Source organism: Mirounga angustirostris, unplaced genomic scaffold (genome assembly GCF_029215605.1).
Source record: "Mirounga angustirostris isolate CCGP_5_RB_7025 unplaced genomic scaffold, mMirAng1.0.hap1 SCAF_5, whole genome shotgun sequence".
NCBI lineage: Eukaryota > Metazoa > Chordata > Mammalia > Carnivora > Phocidae > Mirounga > Mirounga angustirostris.
This window is the reverse complement of record NW_026991713.1, coordinates 51328414-51351736: the sequence shown is the minus strand read 5'-3', so window position 1 is coordinate 51351736 and position 23323 is coordinate 51328414. Positions and strand designations below refer to the sequence as shown.

Sequence of the window (23323 nt, the reverse complement as noted above, 5' to 3'; positions counted from 1 at the left end):
TTCTCCCAGACTCAGTTTCCCATCTGTGAAGTGTCAGTAATTACAGAGCCTTTAGGTGAAGCAGAGATAACTATGTGAGAAAGTGCCCTAAGCATTTAAAAAAGCATGGCCTGAGATACATCAAGCTATTATTATTATACTTCTGTTATTTAGAAATGCAGCAATTAACTGAAATACCACTCAATGACATAGGGAAGCTTTATCTTTGACATTTTTAAATAGCTTTGAAGATGAAAGGATGTTGAGAGGTTTCTTCATAGGAGCTCAAATCCCAGCTGAAGTTGTTTTTGTTTTTTGTCTTTTTAGATTTTCATTTATTTGAGCGAGAGAGAGAGAGAGAGAACATGAGAGTGGGGAGGGTCAGAGGGAGAAGCAGACTCCCCACTGAGCAGGGAGCCCAATGTGGGGCTTGATTCCAGGACCCAGGATCATGACCTGAGCTGAAGGCAGACACTTAACCAAGTGAGCCACCCAGAAGCCCCTGAATTTGTTTTTAAATAGTGTAAGGGTTTGATGATTGTATTTCAGTAGAATTACTAAAAATAGAGATCTTATGCTTCTTTAAAAAATTTTTATTTTGAAACCTGAGAACAAATTTTATAATGAATCCCCATGTACACATCACTAACAGTCAACAGTTGTCAAGATTTTGCCATCCTTTTTTTTTTTTTTTTTAAGATTTTATTTATTTATTCATGAGAGACAGAGAGCGAGTGAGAGAGAGAGAGAGGCAGAGGGAGAAGCAGGCTCCCAAGGAGCAGGAAGCCCGATGCGGGACTCAATCCCAGGACCCTGAGATCATGACCTGAGCCGAAGGCAGACGCTTAACCATCTGAGCCACCCAGGCGCCCGCCATCCTTATTTTATCCATTCTTTTTCTTTCTCTTGCTCAAGCAATTCCCAGACATCAGGTCATTTTATCCATACATACTTCAAAATATATTTCCTTTTTAAAATTTTTAAAAGTTTTTCTTTCTTTCTTTCAGAGAGAGAGCACACACACACGCACTCAAATAAATAAATAAAATATTTAAATAATAATAATAATAATAGGGGCACCTGGGTGGCTCAGTCAGTTAAGCGTCTGCCTTTGGCTCAGGTCGTGATGGTCCTGGGATCGAGTCCCGCATCAGGCTCCCTGCTTAGTGGGAAGTCTGCTTCTCCTTCTCCCTCTGCCTGCTGCTCCCCCTGCTTGTGCTCTCTCTCTCTCTGTCAAATAAATAAATAAAATCTTTAAAAATAATAATAGTTAAAAAAAAAAGAAAGAAGTGGTGTCTTGCAGTAGTTTTAATTTGCATTTTTATTGTGAGTGTGACTGAGCTTCTTGTTATTAATGTTAGGGCTGTTTTCATTATTTTCTGTGAACTATCTGACCTTATCTTTTGCCCATTTTTCAATTGAGTTATTACTCTTCTTGCTGTTTTAGAGTTAAGAGACTATGGATTATGGATATTTGCTGTCTGTGACAAAATTTGCAAAGACCTTTTCTTGGTTTGTTAATTACCTTTCCCCTCATTAAAAAATTAGGGCATAATTTATACACAGTAGAACTCACCCTTTTTAGAACATAGTTCAATGAGTTTTGACAAATGAATACAATTGAATAACCCACCACGACCACATCAAGATTTAGAACAGTTCCTGTCATTTGCTTTTGACTCTGCCTATCATATTCTGTTTTGCCATGATTTTGTACTTTTTCTTAGTTACTATAACCATGACTTAATGTAAACAGTTTCTTTCAACAAATATTTCATAATTCTCTTCTGGGTTTTAAACAAACATTATACAGCTTAAATGTATATCCTACCTGGGGAGGTAAGGACACATATAACTAATAAAATGCATTTTTTTCTGTTAAAGGAACTTCCACTTAAAAGTTACAAGTTTCTTTTTTTTTTTTTTTCCAAAGATTTCATTTATTTATTTGAGAGAGAGTGAGTAAGAGAGAGAGCATACCAGCAGGGGCAGAGGGAGAGGGAGAAGCAGACTCTCCTGCTGAGCAGGGAGCCCTAGGACCCTGGGATCATGACCTGAGCAGAAGGCAGATGCTTAACCAACTAAGCCACCCAGGTGCCCCAAAAAGTTACAAGTTTCTATAGCAAAGGTGAATAGGATTGCTGTTTTCAATTTGAAAGATTATGGGGCAAGCAGTAGGCTGATGAAGCAAAAAGGAATATGGCGGCCTCTAAAAGACTTTTGGTAGTTTGGGTTCTTCCAACATGGTACTGAAGGGGATCAGGATATGCCACTCCAAAATATGCCACTTTGGCATAAGGATTTTTTTATTTGAAGGCAACTGAGCACCAGCCAACTTGGGTGGGGGTGGGCAACTCTAAAACCAGAGTATAAATTTCCCTTTTGTAAAAGATATTTACATTTATAGAGGTGATTTTCATTTGTAAAAGTGTCTTCCTCTCCCTTTCTAGAAAGAGAATGACTCCTAAGACAGCTTTTATCTCCTGGGATGACTTGAGTCTGCTTAACAAACCTTAGAAACAACCCTGATTTACCATACATTTCCTAGTCACCTTCCTACAACCCACTCCCCCAAAGTCCAAACCCCCCATCTCCACCCTGATATAAAGAAACATAAGCTCCCAGTCTATTCGCCTCTTTGGGTTCTCACTCCTTGTCTGTGAAGCTTCCATATGCATATACATATGCAATAGACCCTTTTCTCCTGTTAACCTGTCTTTTGTCAGTTTAATCTGTAGGGCCCCAGATACTGGACCTCAGCAGGTGGAGGAAAAAGTTTCTTGCTTTCTCTTCTGCGCGTATCCCTTGAATGCTAGAGTTTAGCGGAAGGTTGAATTTGGCTTCATTGTTTCCCACAAGAGCAGTCAGCAACAGCAAAGTTCAAGGATTTGGAGTTACTTTCCCAGTGCCCAACCAGCGCTCAGCTCTGTGCTGATCCGAGCGAGTCCCTCAGAAAACCACAGGAAGTTTCACAAGCAGTGGGCAAGCTTGTTTGTCTGCTCCTCGCGGGTTGGGGTTACAACACAGCCCCCTTCCCCTCCCCCAACTCTTTGTTCCCCAGGTCACCTCACTGGTAGTTCCCCAATTCCTTCTCTTTCAACACCTTGGCCCTCACCTCTCTGGTCAACTTTTCTCAACTTCAAGTGTTTGATTCAGCAGGAGAACAGGCTGTGCCCACTAAGGTTTTGCTGGCGACCTCTCATCTCTGAACTTCATATTCTCTTCCTCTCTACCTACCTCCTTTACGACTCCCTCAATCTCGTCACGCTTTCTCATCTTCGGTTTGCATCTTGATGCATTCTTCATACATTTATTGATTGCCTGAGTACAGTGTGTCATTTTTATGCAATTGTCTCATGGGCTGTGATAGAAATTACAAGGGTTTGGAGGGCAGCAAATCTACCTAACACTTACTTTGTACCTTACCAGCTTCTGTGGTGCTATGCATGTAGTGAGGTCTGAATAAATACTTTTTTAATTTTTATTTATTATTATTATTATTATTATTTTTAAAGATTTTATTTATTTATTTGAGAGCGAGAATGAGAGGGAGAGAGTACATGAGAGGGGGGAGGGTTAGAGGGAGAAGCAGGCTCCCCGCTGAGCAGGGATCCCGATGCGGGACTCGATCCCCGGACTCCAGGATCATGACCTGAGCCGAAGGCAGTCGCCCAACCAACTGAGCCACCCAGGCGCCCCTATTATTATTGTTTTTAAGATTTTTATTTTATTTATTTGACAGAGACACAGCAAGAGAGGGAACACAAGCAGGGGGAGTGGGAGAGGGAGAAGCAGGCTTCCGGTGGAGCAGGGAGCCCAATGTGGGGCTCGATCCCAGGACCCTGGGATCATGACCTGAGCCGAAGGCAGATGCCCGACGACTGAGCCACCCAGGCACCCCAATAAATACTTTAAAAAAAAAAAAAGATTGTATTTATTTGAGAGAGAGAGAGTGAGAGAGAGAGACCATGAGAGCAGGGTGAGGGGCAGAGGAAGAAGCAGTCCTCCTGCTGAGCAGGGAACCCGATGCAGGGCTCGATCCTGGGACTGTGGGATGGTGACCTGAGCCAAAGGCACACGCTTAACTGACAGCCACCCAGGTGCCCCCCGAATAAATACTTAATGTCATGAAGAAAATGGCAGTTGCTGAGCACCAAAAGAGAGCAGGGGAGCCGAAGTGCTCCTCCAGAATTCTCTTTCCATCGGCAAGGCAATCGTTCTCCTCTTCCATGTGGGTATTCATACAGCCCAGTTAAACTGCCCCTCAGGCCTCCTCCATAGAAACTCTGAGCTCACCATTAGGTTTCTATTTGTATTTATTAAGAAGGATCATTATGTCCCTGGAATGTCTTTCCTGAGCAAAAAAGCATTTCTGTTTACCTAAAGCTGTACTCTTAAGACACAGATTTCAAAGTCAGATACCTTGGGCTCTGGGTACAGGTACTACTTATTGGAAAAGAGTCGTCGATTTCTGTCTTGTATTTGTGATAAATGGTCCATCTTTTGCCACAGAACACTTTATTTCTTCATTCCTCCCTCCACCTCCTAATCTCCTGAGATTAATGAAATCTCAAGCAAAACTTGCCCAAAAGGGGCACCTGGGTGGCTCAGTCAGTTAAGCGTCTGCCTTCGGCTCAGGTCATGGTCTCAGGGTCCTGGGATCGAGCCCCGCATCGGGCTCCCTGCTCAGCGGGGAGCCTGCTTCTCCCTCTCCCTCTGCCGCTCCCCCTGCTTGTGCTCTCTCTGTCTCTCTCTCTCTCAAATGAATAAATAAAATCTTAAAAAAAAAACTTGCCAGAAAATGTCTTTTTGTTCTTCATAAGTTAGAAAATGAACATGTCTACAGAAGGGGCATCACTTGACAAGAGCTGTCCCAGTCGTGGATGGTGACTCTTCCTCTTGAGGACAGTAGTAATCTCCCAGGCACAGGCTCTGTTTTTATTTTTATTTTTTTTAAGATTTTATTTATTTATTTGAGAGAGAGAATGAGATAGAGAGAGAGAGCATGAGAAGGGGGAGGGTCAGAGGGAGAAGCAGACTCCCTGCTGAGTAGGGAGCCCCATGCGGGACTCGATCCTGGAACTCCAGGATCATGACCTGAGCCGAAGGCAGTTGCTTAACCAACTGAGCCACCCAGGCGCCCCCAGGCTCTGTTTTTAGATGCCCCTGCAAGAAGTAATGCCAATGGGAACTGGCCCCAGTGGGAACTTGGGGCTCCTGGCTGGCGCAGTCGGTGGCACATGTGACTCTTGATCTCAGGGTCATGAGTTCAAGCCCCACATAAGAGATTACTTAAAAAAAAAAAAAATCTTAAAAAAAATAATGGTGGGGCACCTGGGTGGCTCAGTTGTTAAGCCTCTGCCTTTCGCTCAGGTCATGATCCCAGGGTGCTGGGATCGAGCCCCGCATCGGGCTCCCTGCTCGGTGGGAGGCCTGCTTCTCCCTCTCCCATTCCCCCTGCTTGTGTTCCCTCTCTCGCTGTGTCTCTCTCTGTCAAATAAATAAATAAAATCTTAAAAAAAAAAAAAATAATGGTGACTACTCCATGGCAAAATGAATGCAGGTTCTCCCTCCTTGTATTCAAAATAAGGCATGTAGAGGGCACCTGGGTGGCTCAGTTGGTTGGGCGACTGCCTTCGGCTCAGGTCATGATCCTGGAGTCCTGGGATTGAGTCCCACGTCGGGCTCCCTGCTCGGCGGGGAGTCTGCTTCTCCCTCTGACCCTCCCCCTCTCATGCTCTCTCTCTCTCATTCTCTCTCTCAAATAAATAATAAATAAAAAATCTTTAAAAAAAACAAAAACAAGGGGTGCCTGGGTGGCTCAGTTGGTTAAGCGACTGCCTTCGGCTCAGGTCATGATCCTGAGTCCCGGGATCGAGTCCCACATCGGGCTCCCTGCTCAACAGGGAGTCTGCTTCTCCCTCTGACCCTCCCCCTCTCATGCTCTCTCTCTCTATCTCATTCTCTCTCTCAGATAAATAAATAAAATCTTTAAAAAAAACAAAAAACAAAAAACAAAAACAAAATAAGGCATGTAGAGCTATTAAGCCTTTAGCAGAAGCCGAGGGTGGGGTGGGGACTTAAATTAGTAGAAGGACTGATCAAAATAAGTTTTGGAAATTCAGGGTCCTGGTCAATTGAATAAAAAACAATCCTTATTTTGAACTTTAAATAGCAAATCTCTCTCACACAAATACACTCTATTTATTAAAATTAATTCACTGCAAATTATTTCTGACTGACAGAAACCTGGTTTTCTGAGATGGTCTGACTCTACTCCCATTCTAGACTGGTTGAGCCCCGAAGGCAGTGTTGTCCAACGGTTAGGGGGGTGAATTTAGGAGCGAAGGCAGCTTCACCATGTGGTAGCTGTCGGGTACTGCCTGCTTCACTTTCATCAGGGGAAAATGAAAGCTGTTGTGAGAAGTCAGTGAGTTAATACAGACCAAGCACTCAGGATCAAGCACATCAAGAGCTCAGTAAATGTTCAATGAATTTATTATTATTTTTTTCCTTATTGAGGGATCCTCTTTAGGAATAATGTCTTAGAAATTAAAAACCACAACACCAATTGCTTCAGTTTTTGTCCTATAGGATTTCTTTCATTGGATATGAATAAACTAGTACTTTAATGAAGGCAAACAAAGTGTTTTTACTCAGTAAAATTCCCAATTATTTGAGGAACAACCCACCGAATTAAGTTTCAGTTTCAAAGGCCCTTTGAAAGTCCTGTATGTTTGCTAAAATGATTCACTGTTAGTGTTTTCTTTGGGGGGAAGGGCAGAGGGAGAGGGAGAGAGAAAATCCCAAGCTGACTCAATGCTGAGTGCACAGCCAGATTCGGGGCCGACCCCAGGACCCTGAGATCATGAACTGAGCCGACTTCAAGAGTCGGTCACTTAACCTGCTGAGCCACCCAGCCATCCAAAAATGTAATTATTTTTTAAAGAATGTAATTATTTGGAAAATTGCAATTTTTTATATGTCCTTTGGTTTTCTTTTCCTATTATAAAATTAAGAAATAAATTCAAAGCATATAAAAAATACAGACAATACTGCAAAAAAAACCACATTTCCAATACCCATACAAAATACACATTAACACTTTGTCGTATTTGTTTACATCCTTTCTCTTTTTAATGAAATAAAATGCCACAGCTCCAGGTAGAAATTGCTCCCCAGGGCGCCTGGGTGGCTCAGATGGTTAGGCGTCTGCCTTCGGCTCAGGTCATGATCCCGGTGTCCTGGGATCGAGTCCCACATCGGCCTCATGACTCAGCGGGGAGTCTGCTTCTTCCTCTCCCTCTGCCTCTCCCACTGCTCATGCGCTCTCTCTCTCTGTATCTCTGTCTCAAATGAATAAATAAAAAATCTTAAAAAAAAAAAAAAAGAAATTGCTCCCCATTCTTCTTCCCTTTTCTCTCCCAAATTTGGGGAGTAGTCTTCCCATTTCTGTCTTTTGTTTTTTTATCTTTGCATGGAGACAAGCAATTATCATTTAATGAGAGTGTTAAGGTCAAGGGCTTTGAGGGTCTGAGATATTACGTAACGTGATTAAGTATCAGAATGATGAAGGACTGGGGTGCCTGGGTGGCTCAGTCATTAAGCGTCTGCCTTCTGCTCAGGTCATGATCCCAGGGTCCTGGGATCAAGCTCGGCATCGGGCTCCCTGCTCAGCGGGAAGCCTGCTTCTCCCTCTCCCACTCCCCCTGCTTGTGTTCCCTCTCTCGCTGTGTCTCTCTCTGTCAAATAAATAAATAAAATCTTCAAAAAAAAAATGATGAAGGACATTTTCACCAGATAGGTGCTTTTCCTTGGCCAGTTCTTATCAGAGTAATGAGGGGATGCAGAAACCTAAGATGAAATCTACTTAGACACAGACACTAAACGTGTGGCGATCCCCCACTCTCCAGACGCGGGACTGAGGCTTAACCAGGTTAGACAATTTGCTGTGGGTTACACTGTGTTAGCCTACATTTCAACATAGTGGTCTGATTTTTCTTTTTAATGTAAGCTCTATGCCCAAAATGGTGCTTGAACTCAGGACCCCAAGCTCAGGAGTCACATGCTCTACCCACTGAGCCAGCCAGGCATCCCTAGCAGTTTCTAAGCCCACATCTTTAACCACCTAACACACTGCCTTCCAGGTGTTATATTGTTTAGTTCCGTTGCTGTCATGAACAAAATGGAAGGAACCAGTGGTTGTTGATGCCGCAGGCACTGCTTCTGACAAAGCAGAAGAGACACTAGCTACCCCGTGCATATTTTCTAAATACCAGTCCTGAAGGAACCAACTTCTATCATCTTTATTACAGAATTTTTGAGAGAGATTTTAGCACATTTCTTTTTCTTCTTTAAGGCCATTTTAAAGACCAACCCTTTGTGATGGGTTTGTTGGTTGGAATGTGAGAGAATGAATTTTCTAAATTATTTTCAGGGGAATAATTTTCAGTTATCATTTTGAAAATCTTTTTTTTTTTAAAGATTTTATTTATTTATTTGAGAGAGAGAGCGAACATGGGCAGGGGAGAGGGGCAAAGGGAGAGAGAGAGAGAGAGAAGCAGACTCTCCGCTGAGCAGGAAGCCTGACTTGGGGCTCGATTCTAGGACCCGGAGATCATGTCCTGAGCCGAAGGCAGATGCCCAACCGACTGAGCCACCTAGATGCCCCTCATTTTGAAAATCTTATTTCTGATTCTCTCTGTGCCTCCATTGATTCTACCCAATGTTGATGGAGAAGAATAGAACTTGGCAGAAATATGATGAGAGGGACGTTTCCAGCAGTAAAAATAAAGAAATGATAGGAACATATAAGGATGATATGGGCTGACTCACCTGGCTTAGACAATAAAGAAAATATATTGTAAGAAGGAGTCCTAATTAGGGCAACTTCAGAGTTGGGTAATTCAAAGATCCATGTCATTTCTTCCCATCATCCTGCTTTGAGCCCATCTGTTTTGTCCATCAAATGGCTACAGAATTCGCAGGTACCACAATCAGGCATGACAATGTCCAGTGCAAGAAGAGAAAGTCGTTTTTTTTTTTTTTGAGTCTCTTTTCAAGGTGAGGAAACTTTTTCCAAAAGCCACCCAGCAAACTTTCCATCAGGTCTCAATGTCTTAATGGCTATGAGACCTGCTCACACCTAAAGCAATCCCCAGCAGGTGTCATGGGACCACTGCAACTGAGTGAAATCAGGCCTTACTCCTGAGCTGGGATTGGACCCCCTTCCCTGAGAGGGGAGGATTCCTGAACTAGAGTCCTTGTTTGGTTAACAAGGAAGTGGATGATGGATATTGAATATACAACAAGGTCAATATTTGGGGCAAAAAAGACTAATATTTGCTTGGCCCTATTCTATGCCAAGGGGCTTTACAGGGATTCTCTTGCTTAATCTTTATAGTAAACTAAGAAAATAAAATGGAACACTGTCTTCTGTTTTTTTTAAGATTTTATTTACTTGAGAGAGAGAGAGAAAGTGAGAGAGAGAGCATGAGCGGGTAGGAGGGGCAGAGGGAGAGGGAGAAGCAGACTCCCCGCTGAGCAGGGAGCCTGATATGGGGCTTGATCCCACGACTCTGGGATCATGACCTGAGCCAAAGGCAGATGCTTAATGGACTGAGCCACCCAGGAGCCCTAAAATGGAACATTGTTATTCCTATTTTACTCATGATGAACCTGAGGCACAGATAAGCTAATTAAATTGTTAAAGGTCAAAGAAGAGTTAGGTGACAATATTATCATTCACACTCAGGTTGGCCTGACCTCCAAGTCCACACTTTTCCATATGATATAGGTATCAAAATAAGTTATCTGTCAGTGAGATCTTTATGATAAATCTCTCTGATAAATTATCTTAGTTCTTAGCACATCTTAAGAATATTACCTACAATTATAGTTATACAAATGTAATCATACCAGTCATGTTGTTTCATGACCTGCTTTAAAAAATACTTGCCAAGGCACCTGGGTGGCTCAGTCGGTTAAGTGTCTGACTTTGGTTCAGGTCATGAATTTAGGGTCCTGGGGTGGAGCCCTGCATCCAGCTCCCTGCTCAGCGGGGCGTCTGCTTCTCCTTCTCCCTCTGCCCCTCCTCCTGCTTGTGCTTGCTTGCACATGTGTGCGCGCTCTCTCTCTCAAATAAATAAATAAAATCTTTAAAAAAAAAACTTGCCAGTTTCAGGGTCACCTGCTGTTCAGTGGGTAGAACAAGCGATTCTTGATCTCAGGGTCCTGAGGCATGAGTTCAAGCATCACATGGGGCATAGAGCTTACTTAAAAAAAGAAAAATACCAAAAAACCCCCCAGGCCTAGACAATTTCTTTCTTTCTTTCTTTTTTTTATTTTAAAGATTTTATTTATTTGACAGAGACACAGTGAGAGAGGGAACACAAGAGGGGGGGTGGGAGAGGGAGAAGCAGGCTTTCCACCGAGCAGGGAGCCCGATGTGGAACTCAATCCCAGGACCCTGGGATCATGACCTGAGCCGAAGGCAGATGCTTAACAACTGAGCCACCCAGGAGCCCTCTTTCTTTTCTTTTCTTTTCTTTCTTTCTTTCTTTTTTTCTTTTTATTTATTTATTTATTTATTTATTTATTTATTTATTTATTTACTAAAGATTTTATTTATTTATTTGAGAGAGAGAGAATGAGAGACAGAGAGCATGAGAGGGAAGAGGGTCGGAGGGAGAAGCAGACTCCCCGCCGAGCAGGGAGCCCGATGCAGGACTCGATCCCAGGACTCCAGGATCATGACCTGAGCCGAAGGCAGTCGCTTAACCAACTGAGCCACCCAGGCACCCTCTTTCTTTCTTTTTTTAAAGATTTTATTTATTTATTTGAGAGAGAAAGAGAGCACAAGCGGGGGGAGTGGCAGAGGGAGAGGCACCCAGGTGCCCCATGAGACCTTGACAGTTTCATGAGTGGAAAATGTACCTTGTTGTTTTCATTTGCTTGAGTTTTCATAAGCCTTAACACTCTATTCTCAACCCAGCAACCAAAGGAGTCCTTTAAAAAAGTAAGTCAAGGAGCGCCTGGGTGGTTCAGTCAGTTCAGTGTCAACCTTCAGCTCAGGTCATGATCCCGGGTCCTGGGATCGAGCCCCGCATCAGGCTCCTTGCTTGTTGGGTTGCCTGCTTCTCCCTCTCCCTCTGCCTGCTGCTCCCCCTGCTTGTGCTCTCTCTCTCTGTCAAATAAATAAATAAAATATTAAAAAAAAAAGTAAGTCAGATCATGCCATTCATTTGCTCAAAATCTCCAGTCATTATTCCTCTCAGAGTAAAAAACAAAATCGAAGCCCCTATAAGTGCTCTTATGGCATTATAGGAACAGTAAGCTTTCTGTCCCTGTTACCTTTTGTACTGAAATTCCTACAACTTTCTCTTCTAATCACCTACTCAGACACACTGGCTTTTTGTTCTTATTCAAATATGCCAGCACATTCCTACCTCAGGGCCTTTGCACTTGCTGTTCTCCTTGCCTGAAATACTTTCCCCAAGGATATCTACATGGCCAGTTCCCTTACCTCCTACATGTCTTTGCTAAAAAGTGATTTTCTCAGCGAGAGCTTAAATAACAAGTCTATATAAAACATTCTTTATCTTTCTCCCATGATTTATGTGAGAGTACTTATTACCTTTTAACACACTGTATAATTGTCATCTTTGTTTTGCCTGTCTCCCTCTAACCCACACTAAAACATATGCTCTACTAGGACAAAAATGTTTGTCTGTTTTGTCCAGTGATGTAGCCTTTGTGTTGAGGTCAGTGTTTGGCAGATAGTATGTGCTCATTAAATATTTGTTGTCTAAGTGAACATTTTATTATTTTCATTTTTATTTTAAGATTTTATTTATTTATTTGGGCACCTGGATGGCTCAGTTGGTTAAGCGTCTGCCTTTGGCTCAGTTATGATCCCAGGGTCCTAGGATAGTGTCCCACATCCAGCTCCCTGCTTGGTGGGGAGTCTGCTTCCCCCTCTTGCCCCTCCTCCCTTCTCCTGATCTTTCTCTCTCTCTCTCAAGTTCTCGCTCTCAAATAAATAAATAAATAAAATCGAGAGAGCAGCATGAGAGAGAGAGCACGAGCCCGAGAAGGGCCAGAGGGAGAGGGAGAAGCAGACTCCCCACCGAGCAGGGAGCCCAGTGAGGGGGCTTGATCCCGAGACCCCAAGACCCCGAGATCATGAGCTCAGCCGAAGGCAGACGCTTAAAGGACTGAGCCACCCAGGTGCCCCACTGAGTGAAAATTTTAATGTACAAAAGACTGAAGTTACTTCTATTTTTCCTTTTTTATTTTATTTTTTAAAGATTTTATTTATTTATTTGACTGAGAGAGACACAGCGAGAGAGGGAACACAAGCAGGGGGAGTGGGAGAGGGAGAAGCAGGCTTTCCACTGAGCAGAGCGCCCGACGCGGGGCTTGATCCCAGGACTCTGGGATCAAGACCTGAGCCGAAGGCAGACGCTTAACAACTGAGCCACCCAGGCGTCCCTATTTTTACTTTTTTAAACTGATTGTCATGTCCTTTGCTTATTTTCCTATTAATTGTTCACAGTTTTTATTGATTTGTATGAGCTCTTTGTATTGTAAAGATATCAGTTATATGGCAACCATTTCCCTCAGTTTTTCCATGTTTTTACCATTATGTGTGTGTTAAAAAAAAATATATATATTTTAATGATTTTATTTATTTATTTGACAGAGAGAGAGGCAGCGAGAGAGGGAACACAAGCAAGGGGAGTGTGAGAGGGAGAAGCAGGCTTCCCGTGGAGCAGGGAGCCCGATGCGGGGCTCGATCCCAGGACCCTGGGATCATGACCTGAGCCAAAGGCAGACGCTTAACGACTGAGCCACCCAGGCGCCCCTGTGTGTTAAAAATATTTAAAAATTTATGCAAACCTACAAATCTTTTCCTTTGTGATCTTGTGTTTTATTAGGACAAGTTTACAAAAGAAAAATTTTATTTTTAAATATATTTAAAGGGTGAGCTGTGCTGAACATGTTTTTTTTCTATATTGATTATATTTGAGTTTCTATTTGTGGATATATAGTGCTTAAAGAATCTGAATGATTTAAACTTATAATTATATTTATAGGATTATTTTTCTCCGTTTTTTGTTGTTTTTGTTTTTTAGTAAGTTCTTTTTTTTTAGTTTTTTTTTTAAAAGATTTTATTTATTTATTTAACAGAGAGAGAGAGCATAAGTAGGCAGAGCACAAGCAGAGGCAGAGGGAGGAGCAGGCTCTCCCCTGAGCAGGGAGCCTGATGTGGGGCTCGATCCCAGGACCCTGGGATCATGACCTGAGCCGAAGGCAACGGCTTAACCGACTGAGCCACTCAGGTGCCCCTGTTTTTTTAGTAAGTTCCAACCCAAGTGTGGGGCTTAAACTTACAACCTCTGAGATCAAGAGTCGCATGCTGTACCCACTGAGCCAGCCAGGCATTTCTCTCCTGGAGGGCTTTATTGGGTGAACAAGAAGGGTTAAACTGTAACTGAAGTGTCTCCTTTTACATTGATTCAAGGAAAATGATTTGACGTACAGGATGATTAAAATTACAAAACATTTGTGTGTTTATAATTTTTGCATGTATTTATTCAGTTTTAAATATATTCCCCCATTTAAGATGAAAATAAAAGGTTACTAGGCTATAAATTTAAATCATTAGGATCTTATATCACTGGAACATTCATGGTAATGGAGTCCCCTTACAAATCCTATTGTGTTTCACAGTAAGTTCTTTCAAAGCTGAACTTGGTTGCATACATTTTATTTATTCCACCCTCTTCCTTGCATTTTAAATGGTAAAAATGTCAAGTTGCATAATGCAACTTTTTTTTAAAGACATCAGTTTTTATTTTTTAAAAAGATTTTATGTATTTATTTGAGATAGAGAGAGCAGGAGCAAGGGAGCAGAGGGAGAGGGAGAAGCAGGCTCCTCGCTGAGCAGGGAGCCTGACGTGGGTCTGGATCCCAGGATCCTGGGATCATGACCTGAGCCGAAGGCAGACCCTTAACTGTCTGAGCCAACCAGGCGCCCTTAATGGGACATTTTGAATTTTTATAAATACTAATTTCATGAACCAAATTTTAATATATTTTTTATCAAGAATACTATCAGAAAAATTTAGAAATATTATGATGCTTTTAGGAAAGAAAATGCCAATTCTTCCTTCCTTCCTTTTTTACTTTTTGTTGCTTAAAAGCACTTCTAGGGGTGCCTGAGTGGCTCAGTCGGTTAAGTGTCTGCCTTCGGCTCAGGTCATGATCCCAGGGTCCTGGGATCGAGCCCCACATCGGGCTCCCTGCTCTGCGGGAAGCCTGCTTCTCCCTCTCCCACTCCCCCTGCTTGTGTTCCCTCTCTCACTGTGTCTCTCTCTATCAAAAAAATAAAATCTTTAAAAAAAATAAATAAAAGCACTTCTACTTCATTATTCAATTATGCCTTTTTGTTAAAACTGATTCTGATGACGTGCTGAGATATAAACATCTAGTCCTTTGGAACTTAAAAATAATACCATGAAAAAAATCCTTGTTATGGTATGGTGGATCATAAAACACTTTATTTTATTTATTTATTTAAATATATATATTTTTTAATTTTTATTTTTATTTGAGAGCAAGAGAGAGAGCGTGCGCGCAAGCAGGGCAGAGGGGTAGAGGGAGAAGCAGACTCCCTGCTAAGCAGGGAGCCTGAAGTGGTACTCGATCCCAAGACCCTGGGATAGTGACCTGAGCTGAAGGCAGACACTTAACCAACTGAGCCACCCAGGTGCCCCATAAAACACTTTAATGTAGTTTTCCTTTTAATATTTTTCTTGCAAGTATTCAGAAACTTTAATTAGCTCAGGTTGGGTTGTTTCCCTCTTCCCATCCACAATAAAACAAGTTACTTAAATTCTTTAACCTATACATTACCCTTTTTTTCTATACATTACTCTTAAATTGGAGGTATTTAATAAAGATTAGGTTAATGTAATAACAGAAACCAAATGACAAAAATCTATCATAAAGTAAGTAAATCGTCTTATTCTCTTACATTAGGTTATGTGCGTGTCACGAGCGATCAGTTTAGACTCGGTAAAACAATATGGAGTTAGAATTCCTGGTTTCTAATTATTCAGTAGCTGTGTGGCTGGGAAGAAGGCTTTTAATGTTGCAGTATCTTTATTTTTATTTATTTATTTATTTATTTATTTATTTATTTATTTTTAAAGATTTTATTTATTTATTTGAGAGAGAGAGAATGAGAGAGAGCACATGAGACGGGGGAGGGTCAGAGGGAGAAGCAGACTCCCTGCCGAGCAGGGAGCCTGATGTGGGACTCGATCCCGGGACTCCAGGATCATGACCTGAGCCGAAGGCAGTCGCTTAACCAACTGAGCCACCCAGGCGCCCTAATGTTGCAGTATCTTTAAAATGGGCTCTAACTCCGAGGCCTGCCTCTTGCCGTTGTGAATCACTTGGGGTAATGCACAGCTTTGCAAGCTGGGTGTGTAAGCCTGAAGGTGGAGCAGGTTTGCAATCCTTCCTTCTGCCTGGGGGTATGTTGACTCAAGAGCCCCTCGCCCCTCCACTAGCGCATAAACGGGCACAGCTGACTGGGGCCAAGCAGAGGACCTAGAAGGGTCTCTGCAGACCTTCGGATAAACAGAAAACAAATCAGAATGGCCCCAGCCCTACCACCTACAGCTACTTTCCTCTTTAAACCTCAGCTGCTCTGGGTGTAAAATGAGCATAAATCAGTACTAACTACTTTAGAGTTGTTTTGAGGATTAAAGGAAATATGCATTATCTATCTTTCTTGCATAGAAAGTTCAGCGATAATGGGTGAAAATTCTCTTTTCTAACCCTTCTCTTCCTCTTTTAATGAAACCTCTTCTAAAGCCTGCTCACCCCAGCAGTGGCGGTGAAGCTTCAAAACAACCCCTTTTCAGTCAAGATCTCTGCAAGGAAACTAGTATGATTTAAATCAGTTCAATAACACCAAGGTGTAAACGACTGGTAACCACAGGGGGCTTGCCAGAAAATTTTGCATTCTAAAAGAAGATTAACTGGAAGGATTTCAGAAAATATGGATTTTCTTTTTTTGGTAGGAGGGTGAATAGGGTTCCCTGAACCCATTACCCCGACACAGAAACCATGCCTTGTAGGAACGTGGGAGGGGACATCGAAAACGCACATTTAATTAAAAAGTTCTTGAACCACAGAACGAATTCACCCTCCACCCCCTTCACCAAGGGGCCTCTACGATCATAACGACCTTGGCCGTCCTTATCTGAGAATGAACCTTCGCTAGAGAGAAGGCGAGAGGGAAGACCGAAGCGCAACTGAATTACCAGAAAGGATGTTTTCATTTGAATAAACTCTACCCAGTTGTTACCTCCCCACTCCTCTCCGCTAACTTTTAAACCCTTCTGGAGGGGCGAGATGCTGGGGTTCAGGGCGAGGCGAAACGGCCGCCAGAGGCCCGACGGACTGGGGGATCCCCGGCGGGGCAATCTCAACTGCCGCCCGCTAGACCCCGGGAGGGGCAAGCAGGGCGGGGACAGCGGCGAAAGTTCGCTGGTCTGCTCCGGTCCTCCCCAAAACCCGAGCTAGCGGAGTGGGGGGGCGGGTAGCCGGATCAGAGAGGCCTTGGCAGTTTCCGGGAGGCTGGGGAAGGGACCCGGGGCACAGCCCGGCCAGACGCCGCGGTCGCAGTGGGCGTTCTGGGTTGCACAGACACTGCTGGGAAAAAGCAGGCTGGCAGGGCCGGCCCGCACCACCCCCACCTGCGGCCGCGCGGGGAGTGCCCCGACCGCGTGGGCACAGCTCCCAACCTCCCGGGGAGGGGCACACGGGGGAGGGCGGGGCCCCGGGAGGCGGGGTCGCGAGGCGCTCGGAGGCTAAAGCCGCGCCCGGAGGCTGGCGGGGAGGCGGCGGGAGGGGCCGGGAGGGCCGGAGTGAGCGGCGGCCGCAGCTGCAGCAGGACGGCCCGCCGGCGGCTCGGGGCCCCGCGCCGGGAACCTCGCGGGGCGGGCGGGCGCGGCACCCCCTGCCTGGCCGCCTGCGCCCCGGGGAGGCGGCCCACGTGCGACGGAACCAGCAGCATGAGCAGCGGCTACAGCAGCCTGGAGGAGGACGCCGAGGACTTCTTCTTCACCGCCAGGACCTCCTTTTTCAGGAGAGCGCCCCAGGGCAAGCCCCGCGCCGGCCAGCAAGTGAGTGGCACGCGCGGCGGGCGCCGCGGCCGGCGCCCATAGCTCCCGGGATCCCCGGTTCCACGTGTATCAGTGGGGCGTGCCGGGCATGCCCGCGGGGAAGGAGGAGGGGGGGCGGCCGAGAAGGGGCTTCTGCCTTTTGGGATCCCGGGGTCGTGCCGGGAGGTCGTGCACGTGGGCGTGCGGGCGTGCACGGGGGCGGCCAGCGCGAGGGAAGGAGGTGGAAGGGCGGCAGACCGAGGGCCCGCTCCTGCCTTCCGCGCCAGATGGCCTCTGCGGCCCTGCTTCGGGCGGCGGGCTGCGGGACAGCACTTCTGAGAGCGTGGAGGCGTCCCCGGCCACTCCGGCGTTTCCTCTGCGTCCGGGCAGTCGGTGGTCGGGGTCCTGGCTCCAGCCTCCACTGGGAGTCGGTTCAGTGGGCAGTGAGCCCCCGAGTGGCTTGGGGGCCATGGTAATAGCCAGGGGTGGCGTTGGCGACCTGGCCTCCGCTACCTTCCGGGTCCAGCACCTTGGTGGTGGGGGTGGGGACGACAGCAGGCGCTCCCTAGACCTTGGTTGCGGGAGTCAAGGTTGTGCGTTTCCTGCAAAGTCAACTTTATGAGTGTCTTCAATGTTTTGCAAACAAGTTCCGGTGCTAGGTAAATACCAGCAGGCTAGAGCTGAGCCTTAGGCCGGTTTCTTCCTTTTTTGGAGGAAGCATGCCGTGGGAAGTATGACTTGGTAAAAGATGGGAAGGGAACTTGGGCCGGTTTCGCCGACCCGGACTGTATTTCCCTGGAAGGCTTTCCCGAAGCGGGCCACTTGGGGTGGACTTCTCAGTCCCGCGCGTGAACCCGCGGCCTCCTGGCCCGGGGAGTCACACCAGGAAGCCCTGCCAACCCAGCCGTGCTCACATCAGATTAGTGAGGCTGTAATGGAACAAATTTGTTGCTCTTCAACAAAAGGCGCTCCCCGGACCATTGCTATTAGACTTCGTCCTGGAGACTGGAGGCTAGGAAAATCGTTCAGGGCCGCATGATGAGTTATGGGAGGGGTGAGGATGGAGTAATGTGTCAGTAATGTTTCCTCGCCAGCCCTTTTAAGTTTACTTAACCACTTTCTGAGGTCAAATTTCTTTTTATGATTCGGAAGTTCTAGTCTTTGCAGCCTCTTAAATCCCAAACCAGAAGGAGGGGGAGAGGGGATGGTGAAGGGCAAGAGTGAAGTCAAGTGCCCTTATTCAGTAGCAGGTAATCCTGAGTGAAGTTCTGGGGCGGTAGTCTGTCCTCTTTATTGTTTCGAAGGCTTAGGGCTTTGCTCTTTACTAGTCATTTTGAGCGATGACTTAGCTCAGGCTGCTGTGACAAATGCCATAGACTAGGTGACTTAAACACAAATATTTCTCATAGTTCTGGAGGCTGGAGGTGGATCTCGGTGCCTGGCTGGTTGCTTGGGTTTTGGCAAGGACCCCTTGGCTGGGAGACCGCTGACTCCTTGCAGTGACCTCCCATGGAGAAAGGGCTAATTTTCTTCTTGTAAAGAAATTGAACCCATCGTCGGAGCCACCTTCATGGCCTCATTACCTCGCAGAGGTCCCACCTCCAAATACTTTCGCATTTAGGGCTTCCTCGTATCAGTTTTGGAGTGGGGGTCCACAGACATTCATTTCATAGCAACTGATCCTTTATTTTCGGTAGAGTGTATTCTAATGGCATGAGTTTGCTCTGAGGTTTGGAAGGCAGAAATACTCTTCCTCTCTGTCGGTTAAGGAAGAATTGCTTTTCCTTGTGCTTCTCTCACTTGGCTCTTCTCTCTTGGCCTCTCCTGTCTTTCTTTCCTCTACTTTGTATTTTCTCCTGCCTCTTACGCTGCTGTCACCATTTGACTAGAACTTGACAGAGGTGGTTGTGCTCCTTTGAAGTTGATTCCAGAGGTGGCTCTTCTCCAGAAAACTTGCTGGTTCTCAGATTCTCTTGGTACGTGATGCTCCTTCACAAGGGCCAGCATATCCAGTTAGAATTGTGGGAGAGTGTTTTAGTGCTTTAAAAAATAAAAATTTCTCTTTTTTCTGCGTTTAGATATACAGTGTTTCCGTTCATTAATCTAGCATATATATTACATAATGTAACTTAGCTTTTAGAATTAGTTTAACATTAATATGTATTTTGGAGTATTGTGCTGAAAATCAGGACAGTAAGACCTAGTTCTTTGCTTGAAGGGCTTGTTCTGTATATTCTGAAGCTTTATTGCCTGTGTGTTCCCCCTCCTCACGATAACACATGGCAAGGTGCTGAGTTACGGGACTTACTTGCCAGGTTGCAAAAGTGTTTGAAACTGAATTTTTGTGGGCATTTTGGTTAAATTGACTGAATGAGTGTGTTAAATTCCTGATGAGATTTGTGAGTTAAAGAAGTAAAACTCACAAATATAAAGCAAGGCATTCTAAGTATAGAACATTTCTTTTACCTAAGGTTAGATAATAGGTAAGCCTTTTTCATTTTATTTATTTTCTTTTTATTATTATTTTAAGCAATCTCTACTCCCAGTGGGGCTTGAATTCATGACCCTGAGATCAAGAACCAGCCAGGGGTCCTGCGTTTTCCATTTTATTATGCTGGTGATTATAAGATTAAGATAAACATTTCTAACGAAGCATAAAAGTGAAATTTATCCTTTCTCTAGAAAGGTGGAAAGAGAGATGTTGCCATAAGGATCTATTATTGCTAATAGTAAATTTAAAAAAATTTTTTAATTTGTAAGTTTTAATTTTTTTGGTGCTGAACCACCTGGTGAAAAAGCCAGGAAAATTCAGTTTCTAGGACTCCTGGAAAAATACCTAGAGAGAGCAAGATGTTTGTGGTAAATGCAGGATGGAGAAAAAGGGGGAGGGGGATGAGGACTTTCTTTTCTTCTGTTGCCAGGCAAAGAACATAGCCCAACTTCTTTCTGTCTCCAACAAAAACAAAAATCTTTCGGTTATAAGGAAAATGTTACCCTTTTCTTATGTTGGTACACTCTTAAAAAGAAAAAAGAAGAAAAGGCTTAAAAACCTGTCTGGAGGTTAGAAACAGGAATGAGAGGAGGCCTTTTTTGTGGCAGTTTGGTTGTCATGTTTATAGCTGTATCCCTGGGGCGGCCATTGGTACCGGAAACACAGTGATTGCTCAGTGAATATTAGTTGTATGAATGAATGCTTTCCTCGTTTGGTAATAATTGGCTCATTATAGGTTTTTCAAATGTACCCTATGTTATGATTGTCCCAATAACCCCCTGGAAAATTAACTTAATGAAAGGTAAGGCCTTGTTAAATGATTCCCCAAAGGGCCCACATACTTTCCTTTTGGTTAATTCTCAGCCACCCCCCCCTCCCAATTTTTTTTTTTCTTTTTGAGAGAGAAAGAGAGCACATGCACCTGTGTGTGGGGGGGCGGGCTGCAAAGAGGGAGAGAGAATTTTTTTCTTAAGATTTTATTTTTATTTATTTGACAGAGCAAGAGCAGGAACACAAGCAGGGGGAGTGAGAGGGGGAAAAGCAGGCTTCCTGCCAATCAGGGAGCCTGATGTGGGACTCGATCCCAGGATCAAGACCTTAGCCGAAGGCAGACGCTTAACAACTGAGCCACCCAGGCGCCCAGAGAGAGAAAGAATCTTAAGCAGGCTCCACGCCCAGAGGGGAGGCCACTCGGGACTCATCTCACAACCCTGACATAATGACCTGACCTGAAATCAAGAGTCAGACGCTTAATAAACTGAGCCACCAAGGCGGGTACCCTCCTCCCCCAAATTTTAAAATTAGATTTTCTCTTTGCAGATAATGGACATCTATAATTTAGGATTTTCTTAAAATGTCGACCCCCTATTACATATATATGTTCATTACAGTGTTCATAACTCATGCTTGTGGATCCACTGTTGTTTCATGCAGAACCGAGAATGTGGGCAGTTCTGTAATTCATAATTCTCTTTCTACACATTCAGACTTCCAAGAGTAGAATGGACTAAAATTATTAATATAATCTATTGGAACGTAACTTACTCCATAGCTAAGGTAATCACTTTTCTTTCTGAGCCTTGGCTAGTTAATAGAAATAAGGAAATGAGACCCACTCTTTGCTTTAGCAGTAGGATAGTCAAGAAGTTGTTTTTTTTTTTGAGAGTGAGCGAGCAAGTGAGAGCGAGCGCATGAGCGAACACACACACACACAGATGCACACACACACGCACGCACGCTGCGGGGGGGGGGTGGTGGTGGTAGAGGAAGAAGCAGATTCCCCACTGATCAGGGAGCTCCGTCCCAGGACCCTGAATCATAACCCAGACTGAAGGCAGATGCTTAACTGATTGAGCCACCCAGGTGCCCTGAATAGTCAAGAAGTCTTAAACTTAAAATTGTCTCTGAGCCACTCACACTTCTAAAAAGGTTATATTGAAGAATGGTTTATTAAGGCAAGCCTGTGCGACTCCACATAACAGGTCTCAAGTTCGCCCTGTGGGTACTTTCCTTATTATAATTTATTTTCCTGACTTGCTGTTTGGTTCTGTGTCTTGCTGCTAGAATCAACAGTAATGAGTTGCACTGTTTTATTCATGTGTCCATTAGAAGCTTTGGCAATAAATCACTGGGGGTAAAAGAATAATGGTTTACAACCTCAAAGGTATTTTGACTGTACTAACTCTTACACTCATTTTTGATCCCTATATTGTCGAATACAAACATTCCCACCAGTCCTTTTGCCTGGTGCATGGTGATTTGCACATTTCATCTCCATGTCTGATAAATTCTGTTTTTACACAGTACGTATTAATCCATTGGAATTTTGTGTTTGTGTGAGCAGAACTCACAAAGACACATTCCCTTCACTCAATTTCTTTTTTTTAAAGATTTTTTATTTATTTGAGAGCGAGAGAATGAGAGAGAGCACATGAGAGGGGGGAGGGTCAGAGTGAGAAGCAGACTCCCTGCTAAGCAGGGAGCCCGATGCGGGACTCGATCCAGGGACTCGATCCAGGGACTCCAGGATGATGACCTGAGCCGAAGGCAGTCGCTTAACCAACTGAGCCACCCAGGTGCCCTCCCTTCACTCAATTTCAAGAGAAAATTAGTCACCTCTTATATGAACAATACATTCTATATCCCGTTTCTTCTTCTGGCTGACTTGCAAGATTTGGAATTATTTGGAAAGCAGTGACACAAAACATTTATGAAAAGAAAAGCTAAAAATATCCAATAATGTGCTTATTCTCTTTAGACTTCCTTTGGCAGTCAGTGCATGTCATACTGTAAACATTCATTTTCTGGGAGAAAAAAACGAAGCAGACAAAATGCTTTCTAATGTGGCGTGGTCCCCAACTCTTAGCCCTGAGCATCAGCTCTTGCCTCCTGCCTCCCCCCCCCCCCCCATAAGTAGCCGTCTTTTGATAAAGTTCCTGGTTTGAGGCTTGCTTTTCACTTCTGATTTGGCTCAAGGCCATTATCTGGAAAGGGGGGGAGGTGTTCAGAAGTAATGGTGAGATGATGTAGCAGGATAGGGGATAGATGCATGTGAAGGAGCTGCTGTTAGCTAAATTGGCCTGTTTGTATCCTTATCTCATTGAAGACCTCTGTACAGTGCCTAGGAAGAGGTTTAGTTCTAAGCAAGCATTAGCAATGTGACAAGGCCCTGCTTCTTGTTCACTCTCTGATACAACTTTTAAATAACCGCACGTGATGAGGACTGTAGTCATACTAGCCTCACTTCCTTTCAAGATCCATGATTCACCATCGTAGAACCTTGGCCTGGGATTGCTGCCCTCCATTCTCCTTCGCGTGTTAACTTACCTGTCCCCTCAGAGAAGTCTTCCTGAACCACCAGTCTGAAGTTGGTACCCCTCCCCTCTTAAAGCCCTCTGTTCTTTCCTAGCAAAAATTATATGTTTAGTTTAACGAGGACAAAGACTGCCATGTTCATGGAGCACATAAAAGAAATGCTCCATTCTTAGTAGGTGCTCGAAGGAATGAAAGCCTACTGATTTTGGATGGAAGTCGAAGTACTGGGTACTGGGAGTGTTCCTTTATACACAAATATACACAATTCTTCCCCCTCTCCCAATTAGACCATAAGCCTCCACGGTATCTTAGACATTAGTAGTCATTTAAAAATAGATATTAGTGGGGCACCTGG

General features: G+C 44.4%; 1 protein-coding gene across 3 annotated transcripts in view; it reads left to right on the top strand.

Annotated features, from left to right (window-relative positions):
* The window catches only part of RASSF3 (Ras association domain family member 3), a 142849-nt gene that overhangs the window by 57205 nt on the left and 62321 nt on the right, over window positions 1-23323 (top strand). The window contains exon 1 of one of the 3 annotated variants that reach the window (XM_045873042.3): window positions 16891-17183. The exons of the other annotated variants lie outside the window; for them this stretch is intronic. Within the exon in view, the coding sequence (XP_045728998.1) occupies window positions 17073-17183 (111 nt within the window). The 5' untranslated portion in view covers window positions 16891-17072. Of the gene's footprint in view, window positions 1-16890; window positions 17184-23323 lie in introns of those variants that run through there. 3 annotated transcript variants of the gene reach the window in all.